Below are 27,653 nucleotides of genomic sequence, written 5' to 3'. Positions count from 1 at the left end.
TAAGTCCACTTAGGCAGGAAACACAGATCAGAAGCTCAGAAGGGTTGTCTAAGCAAGAGGCCCTGAAGGCCTTTTGTATTGGCCTTAAAATCAGGACAGGGACTCTAGTCTTCCAGGTCCTTTACCAAATGGAGACTTAATTTCTGGAGATAAAATCTGAAGATACACATGACCCAACCATAGGCACAATACCTTTCCCATAGTCTGCCTGAAGCCATTTGAAATGAAGATGAAAAATCTCCCAAAGCCACAGAGCCCCAAACATCCCTGTCATTTTTCTCTTTCAGGTTTCCAATGACTCAATGGTGGTGAGTCACTGAGTAGGACTAAGAATTGGGAGATTGAAATTTAGTTTTTGCTTTTGCTGCTCCTATGTGAGCTCAGACAAAGAATTTCTTTTATCTTAATGAAGTTTTTATTGAAATAATTGTAGATTAACATACAGTTGTAAGATACAATAGAAAGAGTTCCAGCATACTCTTTACCCTCTTTACCCCAATGGTAACATCTTACCAAACAATAGTACAATATAATGATCAGATCATTGACATTGACATTACCCAATGATCTTACTCAGATTTCCCCAACCTCCTTGTACTCGTGTGTATGGATTTGTGTGCATGTGTGATATTAGTTCTGCACAATTTTACTATATGTATGGTTTCATGCATCTACTGACATAGTTGGGATACTGAATAGTTCCTTCCCCAGGAGAATCCCTCATGTTGCTTTTGTGACCACACCACCTCCCCACCTTGATGCTCCCCATCCTTCATTGCTAACCTCGGGCAACCACCAAGCTGTTGTAACATTTTCTAAAGTGTTTTCATTTTGAAATGTCCTGTACCTGGAATGATACAGCACATAACCTTCTGGGATTGGCTTTTTCACTCAGCATCATTCCCTAGACACTCAACCAGGTTGCTGTGTGTATCAATAGTTTGTTCCTTTCAGTGCTGAGTAGTATTCCATGACACGTATGTACCATAATTTGTTTAACCATTCACCTGTGAAAGGACAGCTGGACGGTGTCTAGTTATTGGTTATTAGAAATAAAGTTTCTCCAAACATTGTGTACTGGTTTTTGGGTAAGTTCTCATTTCTCTAGGATAAATGCTCAGGAGTACAATTGTTGGGTCACATGATAATTGCATGGGTAGTTTTATAAGAAACTGCTCAAGTGTCTTCCAGAGTGGCTATACCATTTTCCATTCCCACCAGCTGTGGATAAGTGATCCAGTTGCTCCACATCCAGTATCACAATAGTGATACTGTTGCTATTTTTAGTTTAACATTCTTGATAGATATGTAGTGATACCTCTCCTTAATTTTCATCTCCCTAATAAGTAATGTTGGACATCTTTTCATGTGCTTTTTTGACATCTCTATATCTTCTTCAGTGAAATGTTTGTTTCTATCTTTTGCTTATTTTTAATTTGATTTTTTTGGTTTATCATTGAGTTTTGAGAATTCCTTATACATTCTTGATACTAATCTTTTGTTAGATATGTGATTTGTATATATTTCCTTCCAGTCTGCAGCTTGTTTTCCCATCCTCTTCACATAGGCTTTTATTTTATTTTTTATTTAAATTTTTACAAAGATTTTATTTATTTATTTGACAGAGGGAGAGAGATTACAAGTAGGCAGACAGGCAGGCAGAGGGAGAGGGAGAAGCAGGCTCCCTGCTGAACATGGAGCCCAATGGGGGACTCGATCCCAGGACCCCGGGATCATGACCCGAGCTGAAGGCAGATGCTCAACCAACTGAGCCACCCAGGTGCCCCTAGGCTTTTTTTTTTTTTTTAAATGACAGCTTTGTTGAGACATAATTCACATACATATAATTCACCCATTTAAAGTGTACAATTTGGGGCACTTGGGTGACTCAGTCGTTAAGCATCTGCCTTCAGCTCAGGTTATGATCCCGGGGTCCTGGGATCGAGCCCCGCATCGGGCTCCCTGCTTGGCGGGAAGCCTGCTTCTCCCTCTTCCACTCTCCCTGCCTGTGTTCCTTCTCCTGCTGTCTGTCTCTGTCAAATAAATAAATAAAATCTTTAAATTTGAGATTTGAAAAATGATGTGTAAAAAATCAGAATACTATAAAAAAAAATTTTTAAAAGTGTACAATTCATTGGCTTTTCGCGTATGCACAGAATGGTTCAGCCATCACCACAGTCAACATTAGAACATTTTTGTCACCACAAAGTGAAGCTCTGTACCTCACATTGGCTTTTCCAGGGCAAAAGTTTTTAATTCTGATGAGGTTTAATTCATCAGTTTGTCCCTTCATGGGTGGTCTAAGAACACTTTGCTTAGTCCTGGATCTCAAAGATTTTCTCTTATTTTTAAAAATTTTATAGTTTTACATTTTATGATTAAATCCATACATTCATACTTTTTTTTATTATGTTCATACATTTTGAAGTAATTTTTATACAAGAAGGAAGGCTTAGGCCAAGGTTTTTCATTTGTTCGTTTTGTCTACGGATGTCTAATTGCTTCAGCTTTGCCAGAAGTCAGTTAGGCATGTTCCTGTGGGTCTACCTTTGGGTTCTCTATTCAGCTCCATTGATCTGTGTGTTTATGCCTCCTAATGTAAGCTTTTTTAAAATGAAATTGACCTATCTGGAAAACAGGGTTAGTAATCCCTGCTGTCCTACTGCTACGTTGTCAAGAGAGGCAATTGATTGTGTAAGGTACACGTTCTTATTGGGAAGAACAAGCTTCACTCACTCCTCTTAAATGCTTTCAGCTTATCTAGTAGGCATTGCTCAATTTTCGTATTCATATGCTGGGAACCATAATGACTTACTACTCAGCTGCGGACATGGGAAATGTTCACTTCATGGAGTCTTTGCAGCAAAATTAACATTTTGCTTCCATCTACAGCCCTTTTGCAGGCTCTCTGGGTTCACCCCACCATCCCAGTATGTGTTGGTTTAGAAATACAAGCTAATTTTAATAAGCAAAACATAACACAAAGGAGAGCTAATGTCTCCTAATCATTTGGCAAATGAAAATAGTTTAGGATTAGGCAGTTTGGAATTCTCCAGGCCATTGTGAATTTTTGAAAAGCTGCATCATCGAGGCTTCTCCCTGCACCTTTGTTCATCCTGATCACCCCATCTACTCTCCTCTCTCCTCTGTCCAGTTACATTCACCCTGAAAATCTACCTTCCACCTTGAGAAGAAAGTCTGTTCCATCTGCTCACTGGATGGAGAGCACCTCAATGGAAGTAAAGTTGATTTTATTCACTTCTGTGATCTCAGGGCCTGGCCGGTGACTGGAAAATACAGCTGCTCATTGAATCCAGCTTGATCTCTTTTCCCTCCGAACGCTTATCTGCATGCACTCTGAGTGGCTTTTAATCATTTATTGTTTATATGATTCTCGGTTTCTGGCTGGTGGCTTTTTTTTTCCTTCTCCAGTAAATGAGAGAGCATCTTGAGCTTAAGAGCTACCCTATGACCCAGCAATTGCACTACTCAGTATTTACCCCAAAGACACAGATATAGTGAAAAGAAGGGCCATATGCACCCCAATGTTCATAGCACCAACGTCCACAATAGCCAAACTGTGGAAGGAGCCGAGATGCCCTTCAACAGATGAATGGATAAAGAAGATGTGGTCCATATATACAATGGAATATTACTCAGCCTTCAGAAAGGATGAATACTCAACTTTTACATCAACATGGATGGGACTGGAGGAGTTTATGCTAAGTGAAATAAGTCAAGCAGAGAAAATCAATTATCATATGGTTTCATTTATTTGTGGAACATAAGGAATAGCATGGAGGACATTAGGAGAAGGAAGGGGAAAATGAAGGGTGGGGAATCGGAGGGGGAGACGAACCGTGAGAGACTATGGACGCTGAGAAACAAACTGAGGGTTTTAGAGGGGAGGGGTGGGGCAGATGGGTTAGCCCAGTGATGGGTATTAAGGTGGGCACATACTGCATGGAGCACTGGGTGTTATACAAAAACATGAATCGTGGATCACTACATCAAAAACTAATGATGTATGGTATGGTGACTAACATAATAAAATAAAATTAAAAAAAAAAAGAACTCTAATTTCTACTTTATCTTTCCCCAGAGAGGGTAGTGCAGGCCTGGCAGGTTTTGAATACATGCACGATATCTTATGCCTATATTAAGTATCACAGTTAAGTATGGGCCATTCCCAACTTATCAGGGTTCAGCTTACAGTTTTTTGACTTTATGATAATGTGAAAGCAGTATGCATTCAGTAGAAACCATGCTTCGAGCTTTGAGTTTTGATCTTTTCCTGGGCTAAGATTCTCTGTCTCTGTCTCTCTCTGTCTCAATATGGGGGACATCAGGGAGCCACAGCTCCCAGTCAACCACACCATCATGAGGGAAACAACCGGTACACCTACAACCGTCTGTCCCCATACAACCTTGCTGTTTTTCACTTTCAGTATAGTATTGAGTAAATTACATGAGATAGTCAGTGCTTTATTATAAAATAGGCTTTGTGTTAGATGATTTGGCCCAACTGTAGGTTTGCATAAGTGCTCTGAGCATGTTTAAGGTAGGCCAGGCTAAGTTATGATGTTTGGTAGTTTAGGTGGACTAAATATATTTTTGACTTAATGATATTTGCAACTGACAATGGGTTTATTGGGACATAACCCCATTGTATGTCAAGGAAGATCTGTATACATATTGAATTTACTACCCCACTTTTGAGAAGAGAAAACTCTAGAGTTTCTCTTTCTAAAGCCGGGAGGCCCAAAGCAACATCCGAGAGAAGAGTTACATTTGGTAGATGCTGACAGAGTTGCCTTCTTGGGCAAACAAGGAGTTAGGTGGAGGATTAGAGAGGAAAAATCATATGCTTGAAACATAGTCCAACAAAGCAAGTGGATCTACGGAGGACACATCTCAGGTTGTCCATATTAAGCCAAAAAGAGCCGCTTAGAAAACTCTAGACTCAAGAGGGCAGAAGTGGGCAGAGGCATAAAGGTTCAGTCAAGACCAGCTTGTCTTGCATTGGTGAACAGATTGTAGCCCTAGGACAGGGGGAGAAAGTCACAGAGGGCAGGACCAGCCGGGCTGCAGTCAAGAGTCCTGGAAAGGTTCAGGGAAAACTTTGAACCTATGTTATTGCCATACTCCGTTTCACTGTAATGTGTTGGAAAATGGAATTTCTGGCTAATTAAAATATGAGTTTATTTAGAAAAATCTTACTTTGGCAGCTCTACTTGTTGAAATGTTAATGCCTTAATAATTAAGCACACTTCAGTGGTTGTGAAATAGTGATTGGTGAGTGAGTCTCTTTAGGGACCTAAAGGTCACTATGGGACTGGTTGACGTGGTGATAGGAAGTGTGAGAGCTTGAGTGGATCTGTGTTCACTTAACATCCACCATCTACCATGGAAGTTACCTTTTTTAAAATTAGTTTTTTAATTGTGGTAAAATCGATACAAAATAAAATGTTCCATTTTCATTATTTTAAGGGTGCATTTCAGCGGCTTCATGGGCATTCACCTTATGGTGTGCCATCACCCCTACCCATCCATCTCCGGAACTGTTTTCATCTTTCCGAACTAAAACTCTGTATCAATCAAGCAATAACTCCTTCTATTCTCCCTCCCCAGGCAGCCCTTGGCAACTGCTATCCTGTTATCTTTCTGTACGAATTTGACTACTCCAGGTGCCTCATGTACTTGTAATCATACAGTCTTTGTCCTCTGGTGACTGGTTATTTCACTTAGCATAACGTCCTCAAGTTTCATTGATGTTGTAGCAGGTGTCAGGATGCTGAATAACATTCCATTGTACGTAGGTATATACACCACATTTTGTTTATCTGCTCGTTTGTCAAAGGACAGGAAGTCACTTTTTATTTTTTTGAAAGATTTATTTTTTTATTTTAAAAAGAGAGAGCATGAGTGGGAGGGGCAGAGGGAGAGAGAGAAACCCAAATAGACTGTGCTGAGTACAGAGCCCGACGCGGGGCTCCATCTCACTACCCTGAGATCACCACCTGAGCCAAAACCAGGAGTCAGACCCTGAACTGACTGTGCCACCCAAGCACCCCAGGAAGTCACTTTTTAGAATAAATCTAAGTGCCAGAACTATCTGATCTCTCTCTCTGTCTCCTTTAAAATATGGAAAAAAATAATAGGTAAAATTACTTGCTTCTGAATGATGCTTCCTTGTCGTTTTGCTTTAGTGCCTGAGGAACCAAGATATTTTATCAGGCAAGGACAGGGATGAGGCAGCCAGGCTGGTTAAAATCATGGCTCTCCCCAATCAGTGAAATTACATAAACATAACTGAAAACAAGAGGAACTAAGGTTTCAACCTATTATAAACATCATATCTTTAGTTGCAAATAAGATGAAGGAAAACAAAATTACACTTATTATGACTCTGGTATGTGGCAGGTATGTACTTGACGCTCCCCCCACATTGTAATGTGCTCCTTCCTTACAGCAATTCTGTGAGGCAGACTTTAGACAAATAATTAGGAGACCCTGGATTAATAACCAAGTGTCTGGAGCTCTAAATAAGTTCTGTGCAATAAAAATCTAATGCACAATACATGTAATTCTCAATTTTGTAGCAGCCAAGAAAAAAAATAGAAAGAAACAGGTGAAGTTAATTTTAATAATTTCCTTAGCCCAAAATACCCAGAATATTATTTCAACACATAATCAATGTAAATTGTTAATGTGATAGTTTACATTCTTTTTTTTTCATACTAAATCTTTGAAATCCAGAGTGTATTAAATCAAAACCACATTGAGATACCACCTCACACTGGTCAGAATGGCTAAAATGAACAATACAAAAAATGACAGATGTTGGCGAGGATGTGGAGAATGGGGAACCCTCCTACACTATTGGTGGGAATGCAAGCTGGTGCAGCCACTCTGGAAAACAGTATGGAGGTTCCTCAAAAAGTTGAAAATAGAGCTACCCTATGACCCAGCCATTGCATTACTGGATATTTATCCAAAGGATACAAGTATAGTTATTCGAAGGGGCACGTGCACCCCAATGTTTATAGCAGCAATGTCCACAATAGTCAAATATGGAAAGAGCCCACCTGTCCATCAACAGATGAATGGATAAAGAAGAAGTGGTATAATATATATACAATGGAATATTATGCAGCCATCAAAAAGAATGAAATCTTGCCATTTGAAATGACATGGATGGAAGTAGAGAGTATTATGCTAAGTGAAATAAGTCAGCCAGAGAAAGACAAATACCATATGATTTCACTCATATGTGGAATTTAAGAAACAAAACTGATGAACATAGGGGAAGGGAAGGAAAAATAAAATAAGATAAAATCAGAGGAGGCAAACGATAAGAGACTCTTAACTCTAGGGAACAAACTGAGGGTTGCTGGAGGGGAGGTGGGTGGCAGGACGGGGTAATTGGGTGATGGGCATTAAGGAGGGCACATGATAGAATGAGCACTGGGTGTTGTACGCAACTGATGAATCCCTAAATTCTACCTCTGAAACTAATAATACACTGTATGTTAACTAACTTGACTTCAGATAAAAAAGAAAAAGAAATCCAGGGTGTACTTGACACGTACAGCACATTTCGGGGACACTAGGGCTGTCTTGGCTGCTGGGCTACAGAGTGTCGTGTGCTTCCCTGGCTCATAGTGTTCTTTCCAGTGCCCCGGAAAGAGTGTTTATCTGGCTAAGTTCAGCGTCTCCCTTTGTACTTCATGTATCTCTAGTTCCTTAATGGAAATGCTGGTTCCTATTTTGAAAGCTCTTTGCCACCACATACCTTCATAGAAGAATGGCTGGCTGCTTACATAAAAGGAATAATTCCTTTTTTTCCTCCTTAATTTTGTATTTCCCCCCACCCTGGTCTCTTTGTCTTCCTTTGGAGAACCAGAAAATGAATGAATAGATGCATCGCATCAGCTATTTCTTAATAATTATGTCATTTACTGTGTGATGGCTGTGGCTAGGGAAGCATTGTAGATGGTTGGGGAGAATAGCCTCTGGCTACTTGGTTGAAAGGACAAACATTAATGAGAGAATTGGAGTAAATACTCAGAAAAATGCTGCTATTAAATTATAAATTGTGAAGAAAATGAAAGTAAAGGGCCTTCGTCACATTTTTTAAAGTTTATTTTTCCAACTATAAAAGTAATGTAGAAAACACAATAAAGCAGATAAAAGAAAAAAATTACCCCAAATTCCACTTTCTGTAATGGACTTCCAAGAAATTTGAGAGCTGAAATGGGAATGCCTTTTTACTTAGTGGTTTCCCTCCTCTGTTAGAGGCAAGAGAGCACTTTCCTCCAGAATAACATTTCCTTTAGGAAACAAAACTTGCCAGCTTTCGATATGTGCACATTTGTTGTTAGCATTCTGCTTTGCGGGTTGGGGGTTGGAAGTGGCTAAATATGTTGAGAAAAATACAGAAGTTGGAATGCATGAATGATGAAGATCAGATTAGACTCACTAGAATTCGAATACTTTTTTTTTTGTTTTATTTAATGCTCTATATGACACTCCAGTCCCACAAATAAATATTAAGTGAAGGAATCCATATACTCATTCAGCAGACACTTATCTCATGTCAGAAGACACCAGGCTCAATGCTGAGTGTTGAGTTACACAGATGACTGAGACTCTGATCGGTCCTCCCTTGTAAAGAAAGGCTTTCCCCTCAGGGGGGCGCTGTCCAGACCAGCAGGATGACCTAGGCAAAAGATTAAATGAAACATAGAGCTTTGAGCTAAGAGAATTAAGTGGCAAATCCATTTATTTGCTACATTTGAGAATAGTTAAAATCCTGCCTTTGGTTCATAACAATGATAATATCATCCTGACCTTTACTAGAAAAGAGCAAAACAAATTGCAGTCTCTCTTTTTGGCACTTGTCACAAGAACAAAGCAGTCCATGATCGCAGCAGATATAATGTCCCCTGTGATTATAATTTATGTTTCCTGAGTTCCCTCTGCCTTGAATTACTTTGTCAAGTGTGTGATATCCCAGAGGACTAAGAAAAAACGCTGTATTCAGTGCCTTCAGTGACTTTAGACTATTTAGGAAACAGATTCTTTTTTAAAGATTTTATTTGTTTATTTGACAGAGAGAGACAGTGAGAGAGGGAACACAAGCAGGGGGAGTGGGAGAGGGAGAAGCAGGCTTCCCGCCGAGCAGGGAGCCCGATGCGGGGCTGAATCCCAGGACCCTGGGATCATGACCAGAGCCAAAGGCAGACGCTTAAAGACTGAGCCACCCACGTGCCCCTAGGAAACAGATTCTTATAACACATGGGGAAACTCTGCACTCTGTAGCATTTCCTACTTTTACAAAAAACATTTTTGTAAATTGAATACACTATTTTGTAAATATAGTAGGGCTGAGTTTCACTGTGAAAAACAACACAAAAATATGGTAGACAAGAAACCTTTAGCCCTCACTTCCAATATGGGAAACTTTAAAATTCTGGACAAAAAGCTTTAAAAAAAATAGCCCTTTTCTTTAAATGCAAATAGTGGAGTGGATATGAACATGAGCAGAGCTCTGAGAGGTTAAAAACAAAACACAACACAACACAACAAAAAAACAAAGGGGTGGGGAGAAAGATGGGAATGCAGACAGCAGAGGTTCACCAAATGCTGAAGACAAAGATGATGGCTTCCCTGGAGCTCTGAACTCTGGGTTTTAAGTCTGTGTGTGGGTGATACGTTAAGAAGATCATACACAGGACTCATGGCATTGTGTTCCACAGGGCACGAGTGGGCGTGTAGCCTTTCTGAACATGCTGTTTCTGGAAGCCATTTGGGGTGGTCAGTCTTAGTCCTGCTATTTACACAGTGGAGGTATTAAAAGAGAACCCTCTGTTTATTTACACTTAATCAACTTGCTGATCCAAGGAGAGGGATCAGATGCTACCACTTGGAGAGAAAAGGGACCCACCCCTTGAGGGTTATGGATGAGCAGAGATAAAGCTTATGGACATGGAGGGAGTGATTAACTCATCATATCCTTCAGGATGATATGTTCATGTGTGACAGAAAACTCTAAATAAGATGTATTGATTTGAAATATTGTTATTGAGTGCAAGGAACTCTTCTAGGTGCTGGGGATAGAAGGATGAACAAAACAGACAAAACAGCCCTCTTCCATTCTAGTTGAAAGATAGACTTTTATTTATCTCTCCCATAAATGAAATTTGGAGATAAAATGTTCAAGGTTGGTGTCGTCCTCCACAATCATCAGGAGCTCAGACTCCTGTTGCCTGTCTTCTGTCCTGTTCTATCTTCTTTGATGTCTGGCTTCCACATTCTTGTCCAGACCATCCACATTCAGGGCCAGGAAGGAAGAACAGGAAAGGAAGTCCCTGTGCCTTCCTTTTAAGTTCTAGAAGTCACACATGGTGCTTCCCCAAGTGTCCCATTGGTCAGAATTGAGCTGCAAGGGAGGCTGGGAAATTTATTCTTGATTCTAGGAGGCCATGTGCCCAGCAGAAAAATCAAGAAGGAAGAGCCAATACTGGGAGAATTGGCGGTCTGACACAGTTACCATAAAGGCAGGCACAAATTGCCTTAGACATGTTCAGTATTTGATATGACACTTTCAGGGTTGGATACAAACCACAGAGCAGGAGTGTAGACAGATGGGAAAGGGACACTGAGCTGAGACGGTCCCCACCTTAGGTTGCCCACTACCTTAGAATGACCTCGATCTATTTGGATAACACGGATTCATTTCTCCTCCTTGGGACAACAGTTGGCTGTAGGTCCTTGTGAGTTTTAAGAAAAACCTGCTAAGCGGTTGGGCTCATATTTATTGAACACGTACTATGTTTCTAGGATTTGATCATCTTTAAAGTACTGCCAGGATAGGTAGATCAGGAGTTCCAGAGTGGGCCTTTTCTTGGAAGGTCCTGCTGAAGCCCACGATCAGCCCTAAGTAATTGGTAACATGGTCCATCATCCATTTCCCCACAGATGAAAGGGCTCCATTCTTCAAGAGCCCCTTCCTGTCTCTCCCACTTTTTCAGTGGTTCTACTTAAGTCATATGTCTTTCTGGTCCATCGAGATGTACACCTTCATTGAGACCAGAGAGAACCCTAGAAAGAGAACATAAGCTACTTGAAGAAATAGGTACCCTGCGTTTCTGTTCCCACTCTGTAGCTCCTGGAAAAGGCAGCCTTTCCTTCATTTCTACAGATCATCTTAGATTGACAGATCTTTATCATCTGAAGAAGCTTCAGCACTCATTTAATCTGACTTCCTTCCTGAGCTAGGAATCCTTAAAAGCTGTATTTCCTAAGTGATGTGCCATGGAACACTAGGTATTAACGAGAGCTCTGAAAGCAACAAGTCCCAAGGTCAAGAGAGCTTGGGAGAAGTGTACTAAATTCCCTGCTTAGATTGCAGTATAGCTAGTTATTTATAAACTGGTGGAATTCTATATTCTACTTGAAAATGTAACTGTGCAGGAATAAACTCTTTCTGAACACCTTCGGAAATGAAGAGCTCACCACCAAGGACCTAGAGGCTATGTATAAAATGCCTTTCATGATGCCTTGGTGAAGTGTGAAAGTCCCTTGGTTATTCACCATTTCCTTACTAAGCTAAGGAAAGGCTGTCATTAGAGTTCTATCAACGTTTCAGCTTGCTGGGACTCATTATTCTACTTGGTTGATTATTTAAATTTTTGGTTTTGTCATCCTCTTCTGTCCCTAGCTGCCTCTTCCACACTGGTCTTCATTATGAGAAATGGCATCAGCACGTTTCTTTCTTTTTTTTTTTTAATTTTATTTTATTACGTTATGTTAGTCACCATACAATACATCATTAGTTTTTGATGTAGTGTTCCATGTTTCATTGTTTTCATATAACACCCAGTGTTCCATGCAGTACGTGCCCTCCTTAATATCCATCACCAAGCTAACCCATCTCCCCACCCCCCTCCCCTCTAAAACGCTGTTTGTTTCTCAGAGTCCATAGTGTCTCATGGTTGGTCTCCCCCTCCAATTCCCCCCCCCTTCATTTTTCCCTTCCTTCTCCCAGTGTCCTCCATGCTATTCCTTATGTTCCACAAATAAGTGAAACCATATGATAATTGACTTTCTCTGCTTGACTTATTTCACTTAGCATAAACTCCTCCAGTCCCATCCATGTTGATGTAAAAGTTGGGTATTCATCCTTTCTGATGGCCGAGTAATATTCCATTGTATATATGGACCACATCTTCTTTATCCATTCATCTGTTGAAGGGCATCTCGGCTCTTTCCACAGTTTGGCTATTGCGGACATTGCTGCTGTGAACATTGGGGTGCATATGGCCTTTCTTTTCACTACATCTGTGTCTTTGGGGTAAATACCAAGTAGTGCAATTGCTGGGTCATAGGGTAGCTCTATTTTTAATTTTTTGAGGCACCTCCACACTGTTTTCCAAAGTGGCGGTACCAACTTGTATTCCACCCAACAGTGTAAGAGGGTTCCCTTTTCTCCACAACTTTTCCAACATTTGTTGTTTCTTGCCTTGTCAATTTTTGCCATTCTAACTGGTGTAAGGTGGTATCTCAATGTGGTTTTGATTCGAATTTCCCTGATGGCTAATGATGATGAACATTTTTTTCATGTGTCTGTTAGCCATTTGTATGTCTTCTTTTGAGCAGTGTCTGTTCATGTCTTCTGCCCATTTTTTGACTTTAACATGTACTATGTTTGTGGGTTGCCTCTTTGTTTTGTTGACTGTTTCCTTGGCTGTGCAGAAGCTTTTTATTTTGATGAAGTCCTAAAAGTTCATTTTTGCTTTTGTTTCACTTGCCTTTGGAGATATAGCTTGATGTGGCTGATTTTGAGGAGGTTACTGTCTATGTTCTCCTCTAGGATTTTGATGGATTCCTGTCTCACATTGAGGTCTTTCATCCATTTTGAGTTTATCTTTGTGTATGGTGTAAGAGAATGGTCGAGTTTCATTCTTCTGCATGTGGCTGTCCAATTTTCCCAGCACCATTTATTGAAGAGACTGTCTTTTTTCCATTGCATTTTTTCCTGCTTTGTCGAAGATTATTTGACCATAGAGTTGAGGGTCCGTATCTGGGCTCTCTATTCTGTTCCATTGGTCTGTATGTCTGTTTTTGTGCCGGTACCATGTATTTCTGTCAGAGGATGAGGAAGGGAAAGAAAGTGTGTGGGATTAGATCTCAAATCAGTGGAATTGCTTGTCATTGTGAGTGTTAGCAATGAATGAAATTGACAATTTAAAATAAGATAATAATGGATCATATTGTTTTATAAATTCTCATTCTGATTATCGGCTCTCTGGAGCACTTTAAAACAAAACAAAACAAAACAAAAACCCTCCCTTTCACCTGCACTTGATTTAATTATGTTGTTATTTTGGGAGGTTTCACATTTCCAAAATGATTCGTCATTTCCTTTCTCCTTTTCGACATGTTCTTAATGAAGTGAGGGCATTGCCAGCCAGGACCAGTCAGCCTTTGGGAAGCATATATCATTTGATTTTTTCAGTACTTATACTTTTTGTCCACAGCCCTAAACCTGGGGAGTACTTGCTTTTGACATTTCCTGCTTATTAACACTTAGACTCTTGTTGCTTCACTTGTTTGTCATTGAAGACCTACATCTTCACTTCAGCAGTGGCCAGTTTTGAGAAATGGAGAGTCTATTACCTAAGGACAAAAATAGTTTTGGTTCATAGTGAATAAAGTAGACTTCTTTTGACTGAAAATGAGCTTCCTGGCTGAGGCATTTCAGATCTACCCAAAGCTGGTCCGAAGAGACGGACATCTCCGGCAGCTTAACTATCGTTGCTGCTGAATATGAGCACCAGTACTGACCTTCAGCTCGGTTGGGAAAGGCAACTGTGTTCTCCCAGGAAGGGGGTCTGGTCGTAAGTGTGTGATAGCAGCAAACTGCTGAGTTGTATGGGCAATGGAAGGTGTGTTTGCTCAACTGGAACAACACCCAGGGCTGAAAGGACCCTTAGAGATGGTGTCATCGAGTGGTTTAGCTCTGCCACGTGGACTCCCTTTCTGTGCCATCTGCCACGTGTGCCTTGGGATTCTTTCTTTTCCTTGCTTTTTGCATAATCTTTGTCTGAAGAAAGGGTTCTGTTACTAAAATACATTTTAATTTTTTTATTTTTTGTTTTTTTTTAAGTAATCTCTATACCCAACATGGGGCTCGAACTCACGGCCCCGAGATTGAGAGTCGCATGCCCTACCGCCTGAAGCAGAGAGATGCCCCTAAAATACATTTTTAAAAGTAGGAGTCCAGTTCACTTTCTTCATTACGTGGGGGGGGGGGGGGGGGAGGGGGGGGGGGGTGATGAGAATACTGCTCCAAGGTCATGGGACCTATAAGTGGCTCAGTACAGGAGTGGTTCAGTCCAGGCCCATGGGGTCGGGGAGTGAACAGTTGTCAATGGTGGGCCTGAATAGAAGCTTTCTAGGTCCTATCAGACTTAAAATGTTCTTCCTTTTTCCTGGTGCCATTTCTCCAGCCACCACATCTGGGTCCAGGACATCTTCTCTCAGTAGGTTATGTCTGGATTGTACAAGAGAAGTGAGACATTGTTTCCAGAAAGCCAGTAGCAAAAAGTCACGAATTACCTGTTGAACTTCTCCTACACAAATTTCCTTCGAGCTTTGCTTAGGACTGGTAGGGACTTGGAGCTTTGGGGTCAGCTGGTGTCTGGTCCACCTTTTCCCTTAGGATGACCGTCTTTTTTTTTTTTTTTTAAAGATTTTATTTATTTATTTTGACAGAGAGAGAGAGAGACAGTGAGAGAGGGAACACAAGCAGGGGGAGTGAGAGAGGGAAAAGCAGGCCTCTCAGCGAGCAGGGAGCCCGATGCGGGGCTCCATCCCAGGACCCTGGGATCATGACCTGAGCCGAAGGCAGACGCTTGATGACTGAACCACCCAGGTGCCCCTAGGATGACCGTCTTGAGCTAATCCTTTCTACTCCCCACATTGCAGTTTCCAGCCAGAGGTTTCTCAGGACCCCCACCCCCATCTCCACACCACCAATCTAAATGACATTCAGACTGACTCATCCAAAATGCTGGTCTGCTGGGGCACCTGGGTGGCTCAGTTGGTTAAGCATCTGACTCTTGATTCCGGCTCACGTACTGATCTCAAGGTCCTAGGATTGAGCCCTGTGTGGGACTCTGCACTTAGTGTGGAGTCTGCTTGGGATTCTCTTTCTCCATCTCCCTCTGTCCCTCCATCCCTTTCCTGCATGTGCACATGTGGGCGCTCTCTTTCTCAAATAAATCTTTAAAAAACAATTTTTTGTTTTAAATGCAGGGCTGCTGCTTATTGGCTTAGAGAGTTTAAACGAATTTTGTAACCTCTCTGAATTTCCTGTTTCTTATTTTAAAATGGCAATAATAAGACTTATAAAGTTATTGAGAACTAACTAGTAAAGGATCAAATAAAAGTGCTTATCACAGGCCAGGCTCTTGTTAGGCGGTGGCTGTCAGTGATCGTGTTGCTGCTGAGCTTTGTTTCAGGAACCTCACCCAGGCTGGTGGCGGGAAGGGGGGAGTCAGGGCCCTGGGTCTCATTTGTCTAGAAGCTGTAGGGTGTGGCCTGGAGAAGGTTAACCTGAGAGGATCTTCGTGGCGGCAGCTGGGCCTCAAATCTGGCGGTAGGTGCCGTTAATGGCCCGTTTGCAGTTAGTGGTAAGTAACGCTTTATAGGCCAGGCAGACATCCCCCCTCTCTATGAGAAATCTGTGCACGAGGCAGCGGAAGAGAATCGAGGTGAGGGAACAGCTGAGTTAGGGACAGAGGCAGAGCCTTGAGCACGTACCTCAGTGGAGACGTGGCTTCATTGTCCGGGCTAGAAGCTCCTGGCACGCTGAAAACATCCCTTAGATTATCATTTCCTGGGTCTTCTCCCCTCTGTGTTCACTTGCCTTGTTCCCTGGTCATCCTTGAGCCTCCTCCAAGCCCCTGGTTCCAGCCATGCTTCCTCCCTGTCTGCAGACGACCTGGCCCCCCCGGAAGGCTGAGAGATGGGCCTCAGGTAAAAGCTCTGCTACCCCGGAAAGCTCTAAATGAGAGAGAGCTCCGTGAAGAGCTGCCTAAAGCATGCGGGGTTTGTGGAAGGGAAAAAGGAGTCCATCGTTTATATTTTGCAGAGATCCGTAGGCCCTCGGCTCTGTTAGCACAGAGAGCTGCCCTTCCCTAGCTTCAGGCCTGGGAAGAGTCCGCCCTGGGTCAGGACTGGAAATTGTCCTGATGTAAACTGCCCACGTGGCTAGATTCCGCCCCCTAAAACAAACACTTCACAGTCTCAGTGTGGAGAATTCTTTAATTGAAATGAGTCATCCCAGAGGGAAGAGTAGAGAGCGCTTGCAGTTTTCCTGTATTTGTGATTCCTAAATTGTGTCTGATTCATCTTCAGTTTTTCCTTCACCCACACATCAAGCCTTTACTGGGTGCCACTGTTTGCCAGACATGGTGTTAGGCCCTCGGGACAAAGCTATAGGAGATGCCCTTCTGTGCTCACAGCCTCACTGGAAGCCCCCTGAAGAGCAGGGAGCTACAGCAGTGTGGGAAGCTCTCAGTGTGAGGCCTGCCCAGAAGCCACCCCAGCCCACAAGAGGCATCTCTGAACAGTGTGTGTGGCGTGGTGTATGGACGGAGCTGTGTCCTCCCAAATTTCCTCTGTGGAGACCCTAACTCCCTGGGTGACTGTATATGGACATAGGGCTTTGGGGAGGTAACTAAGGTTAAATGAGGTCATAAGGGTGGGGTCCTAATTCAACAGGATGGGTGGCCGTAGACGAAGACGACGAGAGGGAGATCTGTCCACGTGCACACAGTGAGGAAAAACCATGTTCGCAGATCGTGGGAGGGTGGCCATCCGCGGCCAGGGAGAGAGCCAGTTCTCCTGCCAGCTCCTCACCAGAGCCTGCCCTTGCTGCCATCTGAGCTTGGACTTACAGCTTCAGGGACTGTGAGAAAAGAGATTTCTCTTGTTTAAGCTATGGTATTTTGTTATGGCAGCCTGAGCAGACTAAGACAGTCTGTGTGTGTTGGGAGGGGTGACAGGGTCAGGGGAGCTTTCTAGAATTGTTGGCATCTCACCTGCCCCTGAGGAACTGTCTGGCTTTGTCACCAGGCCTTGGAGATAAATGTGTAGGGCTGACTTCTTGTACAGCCTAAAATTTTTTGAACAGAAGCGTTTCTTCTGTTAAGTCTGGGATGACATCAAGAGAACCTCACAAAGTCGGCCTGGATAGATACGATCCTCTTTTCCTGCTCGGTGCCATCAGGGCCCGGATTGCATCCCACCACTGCTGCAAAGCTTCTGGCACCGTCCGTGATACAACAGACATCTCTACCTTGGGAATTATTTGAAACCTGATGACATTTTCATTAGCACGAGCATCTGGCCTTTAGCAGGTGCTTAGCGTAGGTCTTGTTGGAAATCTTCGGTTGACACGTCTTCACCAGACTGCATTCTCATTTCCACATTTCCTCCTACCTGCCCTTTTATTTACTGAGAACTCGCCTGTTTGCTGGAAATAACTTGATGGGCTTTAAAGGTATCTTTTGTTTTTTTTGCTTTAAACTCTGCTGATTGATGTTGAGATAAAAGGTGGTGGAGGGGGCTGGGTAAAGGCAGAGACATGAGATAAGAAAGGACTGGGAGAAGCAGAGAGGTCACCTTTATCCTACCAGTGTCCCCCCAGCTCCTAACCGTAGGCACCTGAGGCCTGAGCGGAGCAGCGCCCACAGCTGCAGCCTGCGGCGGGGGTCCTGCTCTTAGGAACGGGCTGCATATCGCACCCTGTGTGCCAACTGCAGGGAGCCGGCCGAAGCCTCTGAGAGCGGGCGTGGGTGACGAGCCTACATGGCCAAGGGAGGGGGCTCAGGGAGAGCACTGAGCATCCCTGCGGCTTGGAGGAGGTCTGCCCCCACACGGCAGGGACAGGAGGGATTGAGAGAAGGAGATCACACCTAAGCGGGTTGATAGGATTCCTCTGCTTGGCCTGGTCTGCCAACACCCCTTCCCGGACACAGGCCCCACGTGGGCTCAAGTGTAGCTTGCTCCCTGGCCCGCACAGAGAGATTTGGAAACATAATCTGAAGCGTTCCCATGAGCTTTGAAAAGAGGGTGACAGACGGGGGGATAAGTGGGGTGCAGAGTTAGAACCTGTTGAAAACATCTCTGGAGATTTCTGAGGGAAGGCATACTTATCCGTGTAAAGCAGGTGGAGAAGGAAAGTAGAACGTTGTTCTCCCACAGACAGATGAGGGGTTAACCATCTCCTCATCTGCAAACCTTCACAAGACTTCCCTGCAAGGCTAACACAATCCTGGTTATTTTACCAAAGTATGGCTTTATTATTTTCAAGTAAAGCTCATAATAAATGAATTTGAAATTATAGACTTATGATTATGTCTCTCTCTCTCTCTTTTTTTTTTTTTTTTTGGTAACTACTCCTCGGTGTGTTCTGACTTCACATAGACAGTGAAACTGAGGCAGCGGGAAGGGTTACAGAGCAAATTAGTGTATCCACTCTACCTTCATACCTTCTAGAAGTATATGCAGCTTTTCCAGCTTACATGTTCTCCAGTTGTATGCATGTTTACTCGGTGGGAGACAATGTGGCGTATATGAAAAACGCATGACTCTAGGGCATAGAAAACCCTGGATCTTCTGGACCTTATGAGCTGTGTGACTTTGGGGAAATTATTGAGCCAGGCATTTTGAACATTAATTTTCACATGTGCAGAACAGAGATAGAAGTACGTCCCTCAAATGTTCATGAGGATAAACAACTTGGCGTTTTAAAACCCTGTACACTGCTTGGCGTATAGTAGGCACTGAATAATTCACAGGAGGAGGAAAAGAAAAAGTTCCCAGTTTTGATTATAACATCTTCTTAATAGTGAGGGACCTATTTAATGAAATAGGTAGTAATTATTTCAAAGAAGTACTTTGACTCCCTGTAAGATGCAGATTTCAGTTATCTTGGTCATAATCATTCAAATTGGTCCCTTCTTCCATTTCAGGCATATATATAAGAACATTGTATTCCTGGGGCGCCTGGGTGGCTCAGTCAGTTAAGCGTCTGCCTTCGGCTCAGGTCATGAACCCGGGGTCCTGGGATCGAGCCCCACGTCGGGCTCCCTGCTCCTCGGGAAGTATGCTTCTCCCTCCGCCTCTGCCTGCCACTCTGCTTGTGCTCGCTCTCTCTCTGTCAAATAAATAAAATCTTAAAAAAAAAAAAAGAACATTGCATTCCTACATTGTTAAACATAAATTAAACTTATGGCCTTGAATCTTTAAAACATAGGTGAGTAGTATATGGAGATACATAGCGTTAGCCCCATGTCTTCTGTTTAATGTTTAGACGGTCTTGCCACCTCCCAGAAGGTGGAGCTACAACGAGAGAGGTGGGAGAGGAACCACTGGCCCAGCAGAGGCCTGTCTCGGCGTTCCATCAGCAAAGAGCGGTGGGTGGAGACGCTGGTGGTGGCCGACACGAAGATGATTGAGTATCATGGGAGCGACAGCGTGGAGTCCTATATCCTCACCATCATGAACATGGTAAGTCAGACTGTGGGGTGGGGAGAGGCAGCTGGGGAATAGGCGTCACCCTCCAAAAATAAGAGAGACCTTTTTTGTTCTTTTCACATGTATATATGAATCTATTCCCTGCCTAAATGAGGAAGGATGGAAATTCAGGACCAATTAGTCTGTCTCTTAAAAATGTATATCCTAGGGAAATTTGGAATTCATCACGTATTTTCTACTAGGTATTTCTCAAGTGACTCAGTCCTTTTAGTATGCGTTTATCTCACCAAATCATATTAGTGCACAGATAAGTAAACTGAGGCAAAGAACTAGAACATGATTTCCTGAAGGTAGTTAGAATTGCAATAAAGTTAATGACCCCTGATTTCCAGACTTCCCTTTCTCATTCTTGATGTTTCTGCCTCCCCAGAGAGAGTGTTAGTCCTGTCGAGATGGGGAAAGGTATTTGCCTCCGGAACTGATAATAAAAGAGAGAAAGACCCTGGGTCGGGGAGAGGGTCAAAGAGAAGAAAGGCACCAGTCCCTCAAGCAGACAGCCAGCCAGTCACCTTGGAAAGGTTGCCTTTAGGTATCATAATGTGGATTGGGCCAGGGGCATCTCTCACTCTTCGTTGTACTCTCCCCAGAATTCCTGACCTCTAAGATGACATTTATTTTAAGTGCATCACAATGCTATTTCCCCCCTCCTCTGGCATTTATCTGTTACCTATTCATGTGAGCTAATGGTTTTCCATTTCTGACTCTAGGTCACTGGGTTGTTCCACAACCCAAGCATTGGCAATGCAATTCACATTGTTGTGGTTCGGCTCATTCTACTTGAAGAAGAAGAGGTAAGGGGTAGTTTCTCTCCAGTCTTCTGACCTGTATTCTTACACTCACTACCTCCTTGACAGGACAGCTCTCGATGGACAAGAAAGGGAGCACCAGGAAGGTGTTTAGAAACCCTTGAGAAGGAAAATGATATTTCTGTATTATTTTCTTGGGAATTTTGTGCTGTCAAGTGGGAGATGGAGAACATTTCTGAGATAGACATCATTGGAATCACCCGGCAGTCATTTTGTCTAGTAACACACAAATCAGATTTAGAGCAGTGACTTAGAATGTTCCACAGTGAAAAAGACTAAATCATGAAATGGTTGCGTGGTTTCAGTAAAAGTTAAAAGGGACATGGAAATGTTGAACTCTTTATACTGTTTATTTACCTCTTGCATATTAATACATACCCCTCAACTCTGGGCTGTCTTGTCTCTCTGTACTTTTGCCCTTGGAAATGTCATCTGTTCTCAGAGACTTACATGTCTTCTACATGCTGAGACTCTCAATTTCTTCTTCAAACCCAGACCTCTTCCTTACGCTCCAGACTCATGTCCTGGTGTCTCCTTGCCATTTCACCCTGAATGTGTCAGAGCCCACCCAAACTTGCAAACTCAGTAAGTCCACCGTGGCATTCTTGATTGCTCCCAGCCCGGATCATCTCAATTCTGCCTGCCCCCGTGCTCCAGCCCTCTGTGGTACCCATCTCGCTAACCAGGCATAAGCCTAGGAGTCATTCTTGAATCCTCCTCTTCTTATCGTCCACATTCAACAGCAAGGCCCACAATGCTACCTTCAAGATCATCTCAAGACCACCCACGGTCCATCATCTCTACAGTCATTACGTTGCTTTAGGGCTTATTGTAATCTTACTGCAGGGAACTCCCAAATGGTCTTCCTGTTTTAAGACTTGCCCTCCATAATCCTTTCTCTATGTAGCAGTTAGACTGGTAATCTTTTTTTTTTTTTTTTTGCATTTTAAAAAATTATATTTGACAGAGAGAGACACAGTGCGAGAGGGAACACAAGCAGGGGGAGTGGGAGAGGGAGAAGCAGGCTTCCCGCCGAGCAGGGAGCCCGACGCGGGGCTCGATCCCAGGACCCTGGGATCATGACCCTAGCCGAAGGCAGACGCCCAACGACTGAGCCACCCAGGCGCCCCTAGACTGGTAATCTTCAATGAAAATTGAGTTGCTCCACTGCACAAAACTGTTAAATAGCTTTCTGTTGTTTTTAGAACAAAATCAAAAATTTCTACCGTGCCCTTCATGATCATGCCTCCATCCCCCTTTCCAGTCTTTCCTTATGTTGCTCTCTGCCTTGTTCCCCACCTCGAACTCCCTGGACTTCAGGTAGGTTCTGGAACACGCATGGCCTTTTTCAGCCTCATGGCTTGTGCAACTTATGGTTGCCAATGCCCGAAACACCCCTTCTGTGGCTCTACTGATGGTTGGCACGTTCTCTGGCACCTGTCAGATCTCTGTTTAAATGCTGCCTCTCCAGAGAAGTGTCAGTGACCAGCCGACTCAAAGCCAACCCCACTTGCTGTTCTCCATCACAGAATAAGCTTTACTTCCTTTATTGGTACTTCTCTTACAGCTCATTGCTATTCTGTGTATCTGTTTACTCTTCTCTTGCCTATCTTAGCCACCATCACAATGTGAATTCCTTCTTTATTCTTGGCTGTATCCCCAGCACGTAACACAGTGCCTGGGACATGAATGAATGAAGTGACATTCAATGAAGGAATGAACCAGCCAACCTGGTGAGATGCCTTTGCAAACTATTGACCTTACCTAGCAGCTGAAATATGTGAAGAATGGACTCATTCAAGTCTCCCTCTGCAAGACACCTGAGGTCAAAAGGCTCGAGGCAGGATTTACTGTTTTCTGGCCTCCACAATCAGAAGACTGAAAAACAATCATATCTGGAGCCTGGATCCGTTTTCCTTTTTCTCTCCCCTACCATTCCCCACTTAACGAATCACTCAAGGCATACTTTGGGTATCTTGGAATACTGATGGATGTATTATTTTTCCTTCCTGTGAACCTTTTGTTATGAAAATTTTTCTAAAACTTAGAAACCAAACAACACAAAAGTTATGTATCTTTTCAATGTCTAACATGACCTATCTGACTCTATGGGAATGCAATTTTGCCTGATTTTTAAGTGCTTATTGAGTAGGTCCTAAACACAGTAAAGTTAGGTATTAAGATGCAGAAAATTGGGGTGCCTGGGTGGCTCAGTTGTTAAGCGTCTGCCTTCGGCTCAGGTCATGATCCCAGGGTCCTGGGATCGAGCCCCACGTCGGGCTCCCTGCTCCACGGGGAGCCTGCTTCTCCCTCTGCCACTCCCCCTGCTTGTGTTCCCTCTCTCGCTGTGACTCTCTCTGTCAAATAAATAAATAAAATCTTTAAAAAAAAAAAAAAGATGCAGAAAACTGACAGGGTACAAATAAATGATTTTTGTCCAGAAGAAGTGAAAATAATTTGTATCTAGCAGAGAGCTCTCTGAAGGTTGCGGTTTTATTGATCTGTTGACTAATTTTGTATCTAATTTAGCAATCTGATTCCAGCATTCTTTCTTTATAGTTTCACCAGCTAAAGTGGCATCACTTTCCTGTATCTGCCTTTGAACCAGCTTGGACATCTTATCTATCTTCTTATTAATGAGTTAAATACATCCCTAACATGCTCACTGTATATTTGTATGAAAATTACATTTTTAGCTTTGTAAAAGTTATACTTTGATACTTTGGAAGACAAATATCCACCATTGTATAATGATCTCTCTTACATGCATGCATAACTGCAGAATGTGTAGAAGTTTAGTGTTTTCAAACAAACAAACAAAAAGCCAAGGAGAAACTTTTCCCTCTGCAGTCCCTGTGGGAGTGCTAGTCAGACCTCAAAGTGTGCCTTCCATGGATCAGGCCCCTTAAAACTCCACATCTCTCCATCCCTGGGAAACAATGCCCCTTGGAGACTGTGGAAGTCTCCTGATCAGATTGGGGGGCCACCAAAGGTGGGGTGACCCAATTGGGTGGAGGCCAGCAGCGTGGGCAGTGGAAGAATTGACTTGAGACAGAGCAAAAGGGATAGAAGTCTACTGAACCCACTGCCAGGGAGCGGCAGGCAGGATAACAGGGGAGAGACTGTCTGCCGGGAGGCAGTGTGGAGGCTGTAGTTAAGAAGGAAGGTGAGGACGAATGGGAACATATGGAATTTTCCTTTTTTGGTGTCTGGGTGTCAGTTGACCCATTGGTCAGCTAGGGCTTATGGGTATTTTGAGGTGGGTTGCCTAATAGGCCTGTCTGTATTTGGGGGGGAGGGTGTCGCTGTGGGTTCTTCTACCTTACCTATGTTTCCATTGTTCAAGTTGGTTGCCTAAAAGCAACCTCAACAGAATCCTTTGAAAGAATTTGATTGGCAGCTACCTCTCTGACTCCATCACAATAATACTGTTTTTCTTCTTCCTGTTCTGCTTTTGCAAGAGCAGAGATGCAAATGATTTGCTAAAAAACAAAACAAAACAAACAAAAAACATGGCTTCCTTCCTTTTACTTGCCAAATATCTTAGACTTTTACAGAATCTCCCTCCATGTGATACAAGGTCCATAATTTGACAATAGAATTGCTGTCTCATCAAAGAGTTACAATTTGCAATTCTCATTTTCTTGATTGCCAGATCATGACTCAAGCTATTCTTCACATCTTTGACTAATGAGCAGCTCTGACCACAATGAGCGACAATGATCCCAGCCCTAACTGACATGAGGATAGCAGCCAGAGACAGAAAGTACAGTGTGAGGTATTGGGAGGGACTCCTCCTGTGAGCAAGGAGACCTGAGTTCTAGTCTCACTTTGCACTCATCCAGAAGGTAACTCTGAAGAAGTGACATCATTGCTGCATACACTGTTTTTTCGCCACCTGTAAATCAAAAGAGGATTGTGGTGTATTAACTGTATGTCAAACACTATGTTGGCCTCTAAGGCTTAGAGTCTGATGTGCAAAAGCACAAAATAGAAAATTTCAAACTGAGTTGTCCTGAGTATAAAAAAAAGTAAAAGAGCACTCAGGCTAGGAAGGCTAAGCTGGGTTTTAGAGGATGAGAAGGAATTAACTAGTGAGGAAGGACATTCCAGGTAGAGGGACTTGCACGGTCAGCTTGAGCGTGTAAACTAGCATCTTACACATGAGGACACATCACTGATAATGAACCCCCAGATGGGAGGCTGAGTAACCTTGCCATGCACAGAGGAGACAGTGGACTATGCAGGAGGCAGGAGAGAGAATCGTGGGTCCCCATCTGCCCCTCTCCATGCACACCTGGTCTTGTTGCACTCCTGGTCTCTGTGCTGACATCATCACCTTTGCAGAGGTGGAAGCCAGAGATCCAGAGACATCCATGACCCCTCCCTCTCCCACCCCTCGTATCCAGTCCATCGGTTGGTGTGGCCAGTTTGGTCTGACCATCTGCATTTCTATCACTTAAATTTAAGATAAAGTCCCCTCTTTCTTGGGCTACAGTTGTGTTTACTTTGGTCTACTTGGATTCCTTTCAATCTCGTTTTCTCATCGCAGCCAAATGGTAATCCAGTCATACCCTCCTGGGGGTATAACACTTGGATTCCTTTCAATCTACTTGGATTCTTTTCTACTTGGATTCCTTTCAATCTCATTTTCTCATCGCAGCCAAATGGTAATCCAGTCATACCCTCCTGGGGGTATGACACTCCCTCCTGGCACCCATTCTCTGACCCCCACCCCTGGTTTAAAGCCATCTAGTGCTTTTCTAATTCCCTCTCTCATCTCTTACCATGCCCCTCTTGCCTTTGGGATAGAGCAGTAATCTTCTCCTCATGGTGTCTCCTGCCACTGGTCTTGTTGCCCAAACCGTCTTCCTTCTTGTCTTCACTTAGTTGACCCCTTAATCCTTCAGATATCAGCTCAAGGGTCAGTTTACTGGGGAAACCTTCCCTGACCTTCATGCCCAGCAAGATTCTATCATATGCTTTCACAGTGCTGTGCATTTCTCCTTCATAGCACATATCACAGTTGTAATTTAACATCTATTTGTTTGATGCACTTCCCTTCATTAGTATCCAAGACTTAAAGACAGGCTGGGTCTGGTGTTGCTCCCCACCTAGCCCTATTGGTACATAATAGATAAGGGAAAGAGTGAGCATGTGAAGTCAGCAGTCAGAGGGCGAAGATGAGGGTCAGCAGTGGCCATGGTCATGACAAGCCTTGTAAAGGGATACAGTCCAAATAAAGGGATGTGGATCTAATTCTAGGGGAGCCTGTGGGTGGTTCCAAACTGAGGAATGAAATGGAGAGAAAGGCACTAGAGAGATGGTTCTAGGGCTCCGTGGAAAGTGACATGAGGTGGGAATGCTGAGGTAGGCCGCCTCCGTAATGCCTTTCTACAACGCCCGTCTTTCTTATTCTAATCACATCTGACAGCTGACATCATTTTGGACTTCATTTCCTGCGGTGGGTCCAAGAGACTTTCTGGTTAATACATAAAGTACAGTTTTTGTTTGTCAGTCACTGCTATGTAAAAACCACTATGGAGTTTCATTATGTTTTGAGAATAAACCGGGATAATTGGACATGATACTCAATTTGGAGCATCCTGGAGGCTTTCTCAAAGATGAGGTGGTCATATTTCAGACCAGCGGAAACTGAGGTACCCAAAACCATGCGCTGGAAAGACATGTCAATCATACTGAGACATCATGGGCCACGAAATCAAAGAGTAGCTTCAGATAAGAGGCAGTGTCCTCTCATTCCTATCCTGCCTCCCTCCAGCCCTGAATCAAGCTCTCATTTTCCTGTTACGACCCTAAACCTATCCTTTGAACATTTCATTCTCCCTCAAAGACTTGGACACAGACTTGGCCTCAAGCCCTTTCCACTTTAGACCAATTCATTCGATGACCTCCCTGTTCCCCTTTTGGGCCAGAGGTTAAGGATAGGATTACTCTCCTCTTTCCAACTCTTCTGAGCAGTTGACCAGGGAGAGTTCCAGATGTATCATTAGTCCCTCCCCTTTTAAGCTATAGGAAATTTGGTAAGTTTTTTGACCTGTTTGTGCCTCCATTTCTTCCTTTTGTAAAATGGGGATAATCATATCTACTTCTTAGGGTTGCTGTGAGAATCAGACATGTGAATTCCTGCATTAGTTAGCATAGTATCTGGCTCATAGAAACCAGTGGGTAAGTGTTACTTCCCATCATCATCTCTGAGGTCCTACCACAACCCTGTAAACTTGTTGCTGGTATGCTCATTGCACAAAATTGTGCAGAATTGTTGAAGGAAAATAGAAAGTAGGAAGGACAAGATTAGGATCCTAACTTTGAGACTTCTTTTAAGAATAGGATACAGAAAAAATAGGGATGGGAGTGAGTTAGGATGAGGCCGGATGTGCCATCTGGGATGGAGCCTGAGGGTGTCAGGCTGGCTTGAAGGAACAGCGGCCGGAGGGCTGATAGGCAGGAAGATGGTGACTGTTTTCACAGAGAATGAATTTCCCTCTTGGTCTGGGAGTGATTTAATATTGGGTTCCCTTTTGCGAGACTCCGTAGTTAAAAAGCCTGTTAGTTTTGGGAATTCGGGGTGATGATTTCTCCTGCCCTCCAGGATGTTTAGGTCTGTAATAACCCATATAATTGTAGCTTTTTCAGGATAAGTGTCAAAAATATTGGCAAACAATTTGTACACTCATCACTTTTTTAAATCAAGAATCTTTCCCTCTGATAGGACGCCTGGGTGGCTCAGTTGGTTAAGCATCTGCCTTTGGGTCAGGTCATGATCCCAGGGTCCCGGAATCAAGCTCCGCATCGGGCTCCCTGCTCCGTGGTGGGTCTGCTTCTCCCTCTCCCTCTGCATCTCCCCACTGCTTGTGCGCTAGCTCTCTCTCTCTCTCTTTCAAGTGAATAAATAAAATCCTTAAAGAAAAAAAAAAGAATCTTTTCCTCTGACAGATGAGTTATTCTTTAGTTTTCATGTAAAATTTTGTACTATTTTCTCTTCTCTGTCCAATCTCTTTTTTTCCTAGGAACCTAAGCCTGGCTGGCAGAGAATAATCAGGTTATGCCTTGAATCCCAAGCTGCTACTAACAATTCCCAAGGAAATCGATACAAGATTTTTTTTTCATTATAAAGGGAGCTTACCCAGAGAGAACAATTTATAGCAAAAGCCACATTTTGCAAAATCATTTCTTGTCTCCCATTTGGGGCTGTTTCTGTGAGCTGTTGCT

General features: G+C 43.2%; 1 protein-coding gene across 1 annotated transcript in view; it reads left to right on the top strand.

The window, feature by feature from the left end:
• The window catches only part of ADAMTS12 (ADAM metallopeptidase with thrombospondin type 1 motif 12), a 290,804-nt gene that overhangs the window by 148,857 nt on the left and 114,294 nt on the right, over nt 1-27,653 (top strand). The window contains exons 4-5 of the mRNA XM_032415429.1: nt 19,391-19,587; nt 20,322-20,405. Of these exons, the coding sequence (XP_032271320.1) occupies nt 19,391-19,587; nt 20,322-20,405 (281 nt within the window). The remainder of the gene's footprint in view (nt 1-19,390; nt 19,588-20,321; nt 20,406-27,653) is intronic.

This window comes from Phoca vitulina, unplaced genomic scaffold (genome assembly GCF_004348235.1).
Source record: "Phoca vitulina isolate PV1807 unplaced genomic scaffold, GSC_HSeal_1.0 scaffold17, whole genome shotgun sequence".
NCBI classification, from domain to species: Eukaryota; Metazoa; Chordata; class Mammalia; order Carnivora; family Phocidae; genus Phoca; species Phoca vitulina.
Note: the sequence above shows the minus strand (reverse complement) of the source record. Positions and strands in the feature narration are given on the sequence as shown.